The sequence below is a fragment of the Epinephelus fuscoguttatus genome, linkage group LG23, assembly GCF_011397635.1.
Source record: "Epinephelus fuscoguttatus linkage group LG23, E.fuscoguttatus.final_Chr_v1".
NCBI lineage: Eukaryota > Metazoa > Chordata > Actinopteri > Perciformes > Serranidae > Epinephelus > Epinephelus fuscoguttatus.
In genome coordinates, this window is record NC_064774.1 from 4,732,500 (window position 1) to 4,744,292 (window position 11,793).

Consider the following 11,793-nt stretch of genomic DNA (forward strand, 5'->3'; position numbering starts at 1 on the left):
GAACCTTCAAAATAAAAGCTGACTGTTGCTTCTCCTGCTGTGTGAGCGATGAGTTCACTGCCTGATGGAGACAAACAGCGGATAGAGTTAATTCTCCAGGTGGAGGAAGTTCTCTTACCACAGTATAGATTTACTTTGTTACAAGTAAAAGTCCTGCAGTCAGATTTCTACTAAAATAAAAGTACATTTTCCTGCATAAAGAGTACTGTTATTTTAAATACTTAATATACTTTGGTCCCAATATTTGTGTACTTTTACTTCCTGTTAACAAACAGCTGTTTATCTCCATCAACCAGTGAACTCAACACGATAGGAGCGACATTAATTTATGTTTTATTTTGAAGGTTTTGTGGAAATTAAGCTTAAATTTAACTTGGTCGGAAGACTGACTACTGACATTTGTCTGTTTTAATATATGGACTAATTATTAACATCTAATAATCTAGAAGTTTTAGCATCAATGAAAAGTTTATTATAACATGAAAAACATTCTGTAATAACAAGGAGCCTTTCATGTCACACCCACCAGACTCCATATGAATTATGAGTCATTTTAGTTTGAACAGAGACAGAATATTTTCACATCTAACTGGGTGAGTTAAAAGTTTATTTCAACCAAATCAGAGTCAGTGGTTGTTGGAACAGTGGGAAGACAAACTGAGACAGCTTTTGTTAGTTTCATTTGTCTCTGTTGACTTTGACTGAAGTGAGTTTTTAAAGGATAAAATGATCTGTTTATTTAAATGGCGTCTGGTGACGGTGATTTCAGGGATGAGTCTGGTCAAACAAGGAAAATACAGTTTACAAAAAAAGATTTAATAGAAGCTGATGCGTGTCTGTAAATTAAACTACTCAACAGAATATAAAGGAGTTCAATGACACACGTACACACATTTGCACTTTTACTTGTGGAGTATTTTTTTGGAGAAGCGAAATTGTTCGGCTCAGTTCGTCGGTCACGTGACTGTGGCCGAACATGGCGGACAGCTGTCGGAGAGAAACTAAATAGGAGACAGAAGGTGATCATTTCGTTTTAACCTGCTGATTCTTGTGTTCATGAAGCTGTCCGGGTTCATACCGTCAAAGTTCCGGATTGACTGAGCCGTTTGAAAGACGACACGAGAGGTTAGCAGCTAGCTTAGCTTAGCCATTAGCTGCTAACAACATAACAGTGTATTTAATAATGATGTGTTCGGTGTAACGTACCACAGTGTAGAAATACTCTGTTACAAGTTAAAGTCTTGTGTTCAAGATGTATTGAGGAAGATTTGTCTCAATTATTTATTTATTTTAATATTATTTTGACAATCTGTATGTAAAAATGTGTCAGATTTAAATTAAACATTTTTGTAAATTCATAAAAGTTTTTTTTCAAATATAAAACATCTTCAAATACTCAAACAAAATCTAAATGTAAAAATAAAAAAGGACTCGGTGTGCATAAACTGCAAATCTGCAAGTGTAGAATTGAGATTTACAAATAAAAAATGGATTCACAAATATCTTAAGATATTCACAATTGGTTTTCATTCAATGGTAAATTTTTTATTGAACATGATGAAATATAAACACTTATAAGCAACCAACTATCTACTCAAATAATATTGTTCATGTTCAAAAGGGGTGAGAGGAAGTAGAAAATATTTATATTTACAATTTTTTTTTAATATATTAATCATAAAAATTTAAAGTTCCATTTACAGCCATCTGTGTCAAAATGTAAATGTATTCACTGTTTTGTTTCAATGTGGAATTTGTTTTTTATCTGTTTCATTCTGGGTTCACAAATCTTTTTTTGTATTTGTGAAATCCCACATGCAGAGTGCAAAACAAACAAAACAATCAAACAGTAGGTATTTCCAAAAAAAAAAAGCCATGTTTTATGTGACGACAAGACATTTAGATAAAACTGCCTGTAACCCTCAGTAACAGATGTTCATGTTTTTGTTTTCCCCAATTTTGAATATTGTAAATTTGGTCTTAAAAAAACAATCTGAAGTGGCATTAAATAAGTCTTAAGTCTAACCTTCCTTTAGCTGCAGGAGCCTTGAATCAACCAAATTACACCAAATGTAGTTATTGGAGCCACAACAACAGCAAAAAGCAGCGAGAGAGTTATCACCAAAACAATCAGCTCATATCTTTCCTCCATGAACAGTTTAGGGGCGATGTTTAGCTCACCTGGTAGAATCTGCACCTTATACTCTGTGGCATTTGTGGATGCCAGGGTTTGAGTCCAATCTGTGGCCTTTTGCTGCATGTCACCCCCCCCCCCCCCCCCCCATCTCTCTCCTATCTCTCCTCTAGATTTACAGCTGTGTTGTCTTTAAATGCAAAAATAAACTATAGAAATGAACCGTAAATGTTTTTTTTTTCTTCACACAAGCTTTGTGTTTCCAAATAAACCATAGTGTAAAAGAGTGGCAGCAGCAGCCAGAATAATATCAGTATAACTTGGCACGGCAGCCATTATTAGATTACATAAACGTACCCTTCGGTAATTAAACTTTAAAATGAAATCCTGTTGTTGAAAAAAAAAGTGTTTGTCATGTCGTCATACACACAGGAGAGAAGGATTTAATGTTTTTAATTTAAACGAGACGTAGAATAAAGACATTTTAATGAAATGTAACTATTTTAAGCTCAGATTTGTTTCATGATGAAAGTGTTCATAGCACATGATGAGTTCAAGGTCCATCAGAAATGTGTAAATCCAATGATAGTTTAAGTTTTCAGTGTTTCTGGCTGTGATCAATGTCTGCCCCTCCCCTGAGCCAAATCAAAAAGCATGAGTCCCTCCTCAGTGCTTAGAAATTATTTAAAGTGCCTCCCCCATTTCTCAGTAATTAAATAACAAACAGTCCCATTGGGATTCACTGGATATGTGAAGGCTTTTCATCTCTGCATGCTCTTTGTTCTTCAAACAAAGAGTTGACTCCACAGGATGCCTCATGGTCACACCCAGTGAGACCAGTCATCAAGCTTGATTGGACAGGACTTTTAAAGTGACATGCCCCTCTGTGATGTCACCAAGCAAACTTCAGGAAAGTTGTGCTCTCTCATAAGTCTTCCTCTTTGTCCTGAGTTGCCAACAAGCTCATACCCTTGTTCTTTGCCCCTGAACCACCAAAGGGGGACAGCGATTGCTCACAGACTCTCTCTCTCCTGGACCACGACTTGCCCTTGCTCACGGCTGGAGCAAACCTGAACCAGATAAGTTAGTGTGCTTAACACAAGGTTTGCAACTAACTTTCCAGCAACAAGGAGAACCAAGTTGAGTTAGCACTCCAGCGTCTAGCTCTGCAAAGACCCTGAGCGACCGGCTTCCTCAGATCTGCACCTTCGGAACAAGGACACAACAAAGACTGCAGCTCGAACTGCAGCTCTATCCAGCCTTCCTCTGCCGGCTAACAAAAGCAGCACACCACCAAGCGACTCTTTCTTCCATCCATTCAACGATCGGTAATGTAACAACTGGGCATAGCTGCATCACAGCTTTACAGGCTGAGCAAGACTGTTTAACTTGTTGTATGTGATTTAATGTTAGGTCATTGATTAGTTGGCTTCGCCAAAGCTAAGTGTTTAGTTTGCTAATACTGTTCACAAACAGAGTCTTGCATGCAACTAAACAATCTCTGCACTAATCCAGACCGTTTGCAACACACATCACATTCACATAGACTCATTAACAAACAGGCTTTCAACAGAGCTACACCCAAACAGGCCTCTCAGAGTTCCCGCTTCTTTACCTTTGTCTTTGTCCTGACCACACGGTCAGACAGACACCTCCCCCGATCTGACGCCAGCTTTGATTCGGCCTTCCTGTAGTTCTCTGTTGTCAGCCACTTTGTTTTGTAGGCCAACGGCTCTTTAATCACCACATCCGCCTTTGTTTCTCTAAACTTGCGGACAGCGTTTGAGCTGGTCTTCTACAAACGTTTAATCTTCTCCCTTTTGGTTGCATGTGTCAGGTCAACTACACAGTTGTGCAGTTCTCTAAAATAATCATCAATCTGTTGATCAGAGTTTTCTGAATCAAATAGTTCAATGTCCTTTGCCTAAAACTCAAGCACTTTAAAGTGAGAGCAGTCAGATGTCCTCTCTGGTGAAGTCAAGACTAAATTAGCATTCTTAAGGAGGTGTAAATCACGTGCTGCAGGTCTCTGAGGGTGAAAGGCAAAGGTGGAGAGATTTCCAACCCCCCCTCCCCCCTGCGCACAGATTAAGAAGTCAGAAGAGTTAGAATTTGTGGGTTTTGCTTTTGCTTTGCTCACTTTATGAATAAATATAATTTTGGAGTCAATCCTGCTGTCTGTTTAATGTTACACAAGAACAGTCAACCTCTGCTGCGTCCAGAACTCCAAACTTAGGGTTATTAATTTGATTATTGATTGAAATTCCAAATTGCTAGTTTAGTGAACTTTTTGAGACTGATATCTTTAACTGGTTATCATTTTTCCCTTTTCGGGAATGGTGCCCCACGAGGTGATTTAATGTAAATGAAGTCACATTATTTAACGCAATTAATAAATATTATTGATAATTATTGATTGTTTCAAATAGCCAATTTGATACTTTGATTGGAGATCTGTTACGAGGTCAGGCCCGTGTTAAGGCTTAAGTCCCAACAAATGATGCGACATAGATTCCAAACAAAAAGTACCTCCGCCTCATAGATTCCCTGCTAGTATGATTTACAACATGAAATGATGCCGCTGTGTGAGACCCAGAGTTGTTTCCAACAGTCCTTTAGTTGATTCAATTTTCAGATGAATGTAGATCAGTACAAAGTACAGTATTTCCCTCTGAGTAGAGTAGTAGAGTATATAAATGGAAGCGTAAAGTAGTATTAAATATTTATGTGATGTACAAGAACCCCCGTGTCGTATTTAAATCGAGCTCTGAGTCAAAGTTGTTACTGATAAATGAACGTGTGAGCAGCATTTTAATGTCGTTGTTTTATTTCTCACTTATTTACTCACCTGAATCATAGCAATAAAAATTGTGACTTTAGTGAAATTATTGTAATATATTAATATAACTGTGGTGTTTCTGTGGCTGTTTCCAGCCTCCTGCTGTCTGTGTGATGTCAGAGCTGAATGACGGGAAGAGAAGCTTCAGGCGAGGAGGAGAGAGAACAGCGTCGGTCGACGTGAGTTCTTCACATGAGGTGAGTCATGTTGATGTGATGAAGGTCATCAGTTAGTGATGAATGTGACTGTCAGTCTGGTTTCTTTTTGAAATCTTCATCAGCTGTCATCACATCAAAGCTGTGACATCACAGTGTATACAGGGCTGAACGACGCGTATGGAGATGAACTGATATATAAAGATGATGGAGCAGGTGGAGGTGACTCCATTAAATCTGTCTGTCAGCAAAGCCAGCAGGAAATAAAATAAAAGTCAAAACATTTACATTACAGAACATTAAAATGTCTCCACCTCTAAATGGACGGAGCTTTGAACTGTGAAGCTAAAGTTCACGGAGTCAAAGGAGCGCCGGACTAAAACTGAAAGCCTCTTGTGTTTTTTCATTTAAAGTTAACCCATTAGTTACCAGTTAATGGGTGTCGATTAAATTAAATTGACATCCCTAATGTCGACAGATACCAGACAAATAAGTGTGAAACCTTGAGGCTGCTATCATGAAACCGAAATGAGAGCTGAAGATGAGCTGAAAACTACAAACACAACCTACAACCTTTATTTCCACCAACTTGCACGGATGTTTTATGCTGCTTTCACACCCCTAGTTGGGTTAATTGGTCACACCAGAGATAAAAAATGAAGCATTGTTGTACTTTATTTTTGGTTCAGCTCCTGTTCACACTGACTTTTTGCAAATAAACCAAGAGGAGTAAACAGGAAGTTCTGCTGACTGACAGGTGACTCATTGATTGGACAGTTTTGGCATCATCAGAAGAGATGAGATCACTCACAGATTCCACAAACAGCAGATGGACTTATTGGTGTAGCTGTTGAAATCATCCTAAAATTCTGTTTGCTGTCATAAAATCCTGCGGTCGGTTCATTTTCTGTCACACCACAAACAAACCGCACCAGAGTCCGTTTGGAAGCAGACCCAGACCCTCCTTTTTGAGCGCTCTTGGATCAGTTGTTTGGTCCACACCAGGGTACGATTGACAGCTTTCACACCAGCCCAAATGAACCGTACTAACCACCGAAATGGACCTGAGCTGGTTTTAAGTGAACCAAGCAGGTTAGGTGTGAAAGCACCTTTAGTGTTTGACTGTCAGGAAGTTTTACAACAACCCACTGAACCACTGGATCTCTGGAGGTAGACGAACCTGCAAGAACGCCAACTGTCGTGTGTTATTGTACCAACAAAACAAATTGTCTTAATCACAGAATTTTATCATGACACTGACAAAGAAACCACATTTAACGTGGATCAATCACGTCGGACTGAAACTGATTCACTTCGTTAGCGTCGATCCAGCAGATTACATCTGTGTCGCTGTGACATCACTGCTGGGTGTGGTTTAAAAGCTTAAAGTAGAAGAAGAGGAAGTCACGTTTCATCCAACTCACTTACCATCTGTTTTTGTATCACCATAGAAACCACATGCCTCAGGGAAACCCAGACCTCACCGCTGCCAGCAGTGTGACAAAGCTTTCACGTCAGCAAACCACCTGAAGAACCATCAGCGTGTCCACACAAGAGAGAGACCCTTCCACTGTGACCTCTGTGGGAAAGCTTTTACTTCATTAAGCAGCTTAAAAACTCACCAACGAATCCACACAGGAGAGAAACCATACCACTGCCAACAGTGTGGGAAGTCTTTCACTCAGTTGGGTACGTTCAAACGCCACCACCAGCGGCGACACTCAGGGGAGAAACCGTACAGCTGTAAATACTGCGAGAAGAGCTTCAGTGATTCCTTTTCCTGTCAGCAACACCAACGCGTGCACATGGGTGACAAACCTTTCCAGTGTCAACTCTGCTCCAAAACTTTTGTCGCACGGTACAGTCTGACGCAACACCAGCGGCTCCACACAGGAGAGAAATTCTACCCCTGTGAGCTGTGTGGGCGGAGATTCAATTTTTACACCTCATACACTGTCCACCAGCGTATCCACACCGGGGAGAGACCCTACCACTGTCGCTTCTGTGACAAAACTTTCACGTCATTGCCCAACCAAGTCTCACATGAGCGCACCCATACAGGAGAGAAACCGTACAGCTGTGACCAGTGTGGGAAGAGTTTTAGACACAAATCCTCCTGCGTGCTGCACAAGCGCGTCCACACTGGAGAGAAACCATACAGCTGTCAGCACTGTAGTAAAACCTTCAAATCGTCAGCCAACCTGTCCAGACATGTGCGGACTCACACAGGAGAGAAACCGTACTGGTGTGACAGCTGTAAGAAACACTTCAACTTCCCCAGTCAGCTGAAGACACACCGCTGCATCTGATTGTCACACTGCCGACATGTGATGGACACACATGGACTCAGAGCTGATTTATAGGAAGGAATAATTAAATAATACCACAGTCACAACACTTTTAAGTCACCCAGTGACTCTTTATTAATGGTCTAACATTTTTCTCTGATGGTTTCTGGAATGAATCATGTCATCTGGTCCCAGTTATTAGCATTATAACATTAAGTTGAATCATTGATTAGTTGCCCAGTGAATTAATTGACAACAATTCTAAAAATGAATTGTCTTTCTTGAGTAAAATGCTCCGAATCAGTTCTGCTGGTTGCCAGCTATCATTATGCACAGGATAACTTGAACTCACAGATTTTTTGTTTGTTTTTGTTAAAAACAAAGGATGTAACAAATCTAACAGTCATGTTTGGAACAAAAACTTAAGTTTAATTTTTGTTGACCGAGAGGCGCTATCAGTACATTTTCGTTACAATCTAATCAGATTACGTTAATAAGTCATGCTCATGATCTGTGTCTGGAAAAACATTATTGAAAATAGAGCTGTGATCAGGCCCTCATATCCACAGTAAGAAAAATAAAAGTCTATATTTGACACAAGCTTAAATCAACTAAAGGGTTAGGGTTAAAGTCTTTTCAGTGCGGTAACGGACATTTGTGATTTGAGGCCCCACAATACATCATTAACACGATATGTCAGTCACAACACATTTTATTATTGTGATTCTAAACATTTTATATATTACGATTTATTACTTTTTTCAATTGTAGTGAGTGTCTCCAAAGGAAAACATTGTAAAAATGTTTTTATCTGATTAGATAAAATCTTTCTTTTTTCTTTTTTTTTTTTTATTTCACTTTAATTATATTATTGCAGCAGAATGGCTGTAGTGGACTGACAAATCAGTTCATTTATTTTCTTGTAAGTTTTTTTTTAGGGATGTCAGTTTTGGTTATTTTTGTGTTTGATAATCTGATACCCAGTAACTGGTAACTATTCGGTAAGGTTGCAGCAATGTACTGATTTTAAGGTATACTGTGAAATAAAAGTCTATCTATTATCTCACCGTGTGTGTTTGCTTATCTACGATATTGAAGGGGGAAAAAAATCAATTGGATCTGGAGTCACTTTTTTTAAGGGGAGATTTTTTACACAAACTTCCATTAACAAAATGTTTCAGTTATAGCAATAAAATTTTTGTTCAACCAACAGTAACTCTTCTGTTTTTAGTCCTTTAAGGATTGTTCTGACTGATAATAATATATTAGTTTAATATGCTGAAACTGCAATATTTTCTGAGACAGTTATCGTACTGTGAAAATCTCATACCGATAGAATCCCACTAACCAGTTAATTTTGAAACAAAAAATTATTTAGAGGAGGTGAAATTTTAATGTTTTGTGGTGTAAATGTTTTGCCCTTTATTTTGTGTTGTTGCCCACTGCCAACCCTCCAGTCTCCACTGGTTAGCCAATGTTAGCCTTGGCCGCTCTGCACTGTGCACTGGATGGGTAGAAACTAGCTAGCTGTGCTGGTCATTCTGCAGTTACTGCCGGTAACACTGTCCAGTCACGAGGACAGTGTTACTGTGGAGACATTGTGCCTACCCTCTGGTCTCCCCCAGGTCAGGTGAGTAAGCGGCTTCATTTTGAGCTGTAAACCTCCTTTAGCATTGTTTTCTATGTTAGCACCACTAGCAGTGCTGACAGTGTTAACAGTGCAAACATAGTTAACAATGCTAAAGGGTGTTTCTGCAGCAACACTGTTGGGTCCAGACTTCTTTACTAGAAGTAATCGCTAAATGAGTGGCAACACTAGCTACACAGCAGCGGCTGATTGCTAACCAGCGTAGCATGAAAACCTCACTAGCTTTGTTGTGGTAAAGCATAGTATAGTAGTAGAACTGCTACTAAACTGAAGAGTTTAATTGACGTCACTAGATTATATATTTAAAACATCAGTACTTGTTGGTGTATTGATACAATATTGCCTGGCAAAATACTGCAATACTGTGCTGTATCAAAAAATTTTCTCTGCTCATATTTGTGACACGAGGTGTGTTCGTAACTAGTCACCCTGAGCACCAGAGCACTCTGGCACAAACTGGACCGTTCAGAAATTCGGGGCAGAATTAGACGCTGTCAGAGCGGCAAAGTGCCAAGCACAGTGACAGAAAAATATAATCGTTTATTAATTCATGCAGATATCAAACGTTCAACGGGAAATTGGCAGTGACCTGACCTGTTACAGGCCGGGGGGGATGTGGAGAAGTTATGGTCCAGCCAGGACTTGGCCCAATCAGGTTATGAATTACACTTAAAAAAATGTTTGTTTTTTAAATATTTTCTTGTGTTATTCGAAGTGCATTTAGGCACCAAATATGTTTCCATACTTTTGACTTCAAAATGAACCAAAACCACAATGAGCAGTTAAAAAAAGGCTTTTATGGAAAATTCAACAGATGAATGACTTCAGCTCTAAAACCATTAATCAGTGTATTGGAAAAATAATCCATGATGAAAACATGGAGACTCCCTCTTTAATATTTGTTGTTTTTTCCACCTCTGGCCTGAATAATTTACCAGTTTGGTTATTATAAAGTTGTGATAGTGTGTGCATGTGAGTCAGTGGGTCACTGTTGGTACACCGGTCTTCCAGCAGAGGGCGGCCTCGTTTCATCAGCTGCAGAGCAATCAATCAAGACAAACAGGAAGTGATGAAGTTTGTTAGTTGTATACAGACGTAATAAGCAAAGAACAGTAAAGGAACATTCAGACTAGTTTAAATAAACAATCTGATTGTATTCACCATCTTTGCTGAGCAACAGTTTTGTGTGACAGGAGTTAAAGGCCTGTCCTAATTAAAGGTCCAGCTGCTGATTATTTTTCTGTTTCAGCTCTCAGTCGAGTTAATGACCCTGAAAATAACTGTGACAGAGAGAGTGCGGAGGTTACTGTGGTAATTACAGGGTTAACGAGCAGGGCTGTAACCACACACACACACACACACACACACACACACACACACACACACACACTGTGAGCTCGACAGATTCCTCAGTTTTACAACGTGAGGACGGAAACCTGTGATTTACTTTACTGTGTGTGTGTGTGTGTGTGTGTGTGTGTGTGTGCTCGCTCTAAAGCAGATGTTAAACACATCCTCCTCTTCCTCTTCCTCTCTCTTTCTCCCTGCAGGTGATGCTGAAGAGGTTAAAGGTCACTGGGTCAATTTTATAATTATTATTATATAATGATGTCACTCAGTCTGACGTGTTTAGAGTGTAACTAAGTACATTTACTCAAGGACCAGTACACATCAGAAGAGCTTGTACTTTACTTGAGTCTTAATGTATCCGACAGTTTTAGTTCCTTCACAGATTAAAATATAAGACGAGTTTAAATACACACATAGTATAAAAACGCCAGTCTTTGCCAAAAGGCTATTTTTCATCTGTAGTCCCTCGGTCCAGATGATACACAAGGCTACCTAAAATTAAAATGAACAAAAAAAAAAGATACATGCAAAACGACAGAGTTTTACGGAAGCGTATTGCATTCACTTGACAAATTAAAAAAAAATCTGTTTTATTGAGTAATTTTTTCTGTTTTTCGGGGTAATTTTTCTGAGTTAAGTGAGCAATAGAACAACAGACGCTTTCATTCCTTTCTTGAGAGCTCAATAAAAGACAAGAGTATCTCCCAGTGTCTCAAACCCAAAACAAAGTAAAACTGGATTAAACTAAACAAGCGTGTCATGTTTGCTTCCATTATATCAAGCTCTCAAGAAAGGAATGAAAGCATCTGTTGTTCTATTGCTGTCTTAACTCAAAAAAAAATTACTATGAAAAACAGAAAAAAAAATCACCAAAAACAGAAAAAAATACATTACATTGTCAAGTGAATGCAGTACGCTTCCGTACAGTTTAAAGACTTCTCACATCAAGATGATTTTAACTTGATTTTTTAGTCACATCATGTAATGATCATCAGATGTGTGATTCAATGCTCGAGGAAATGTTGGTGCAATACAACAATTTAAAAAAAAAAAATTTAATTGGTTCCTGAAAGTGTTATAATAATGTCGACTTTTTCACTTTTTTTTTCTTTTTTTCTGTTCAGATGTGGAGGACTCTGGAGCTGGGACGTCTTGGGCCACTCTGAGGAAGAGGAGGGTGAGGATGAGGAAGAGGAGGGTGAGGAGCACCAGTCTGCATCAGGACAATCTGTGGGACCTGGATCATCAGATTCCAAATACAAGGTACCTGCAGTATGTTCCCTTACTGAAGTGCACTTTTGTGGTGCTTGGATATACTCTACTTTTTACTGCACTACATTTGTCTGAAAGCTTTAGTTACTTTACAGATTCACCAAAGT

At 39.0% G+C, this 11,793-nt stretch overlaps 1 protein-coding gene across 1 annotated transcript in view; it reads left to right on the plus strand.

The window, feature by feature from the left end:
- The window catches only part of LOC125884280 (zinc finger protein 345-like), a 39,472-nt gene extending 32,035 nt beyond the window's left edge, over positions 1-7,437 (plus strand). The window contains exon 4 of the mRNA XM_049569178.1: positions 6,606-7,437. Within this exon, the coding sequence (XP_049425135.1) occupies positions 6,606-7,437 (832 nt within the window). The remainder of the gene's footprint in view (positions 1-6,605) is intronic.
- The last annotated feature ends 4,356 nt before the right edge of the window (positions 7,438-11,793 follow it).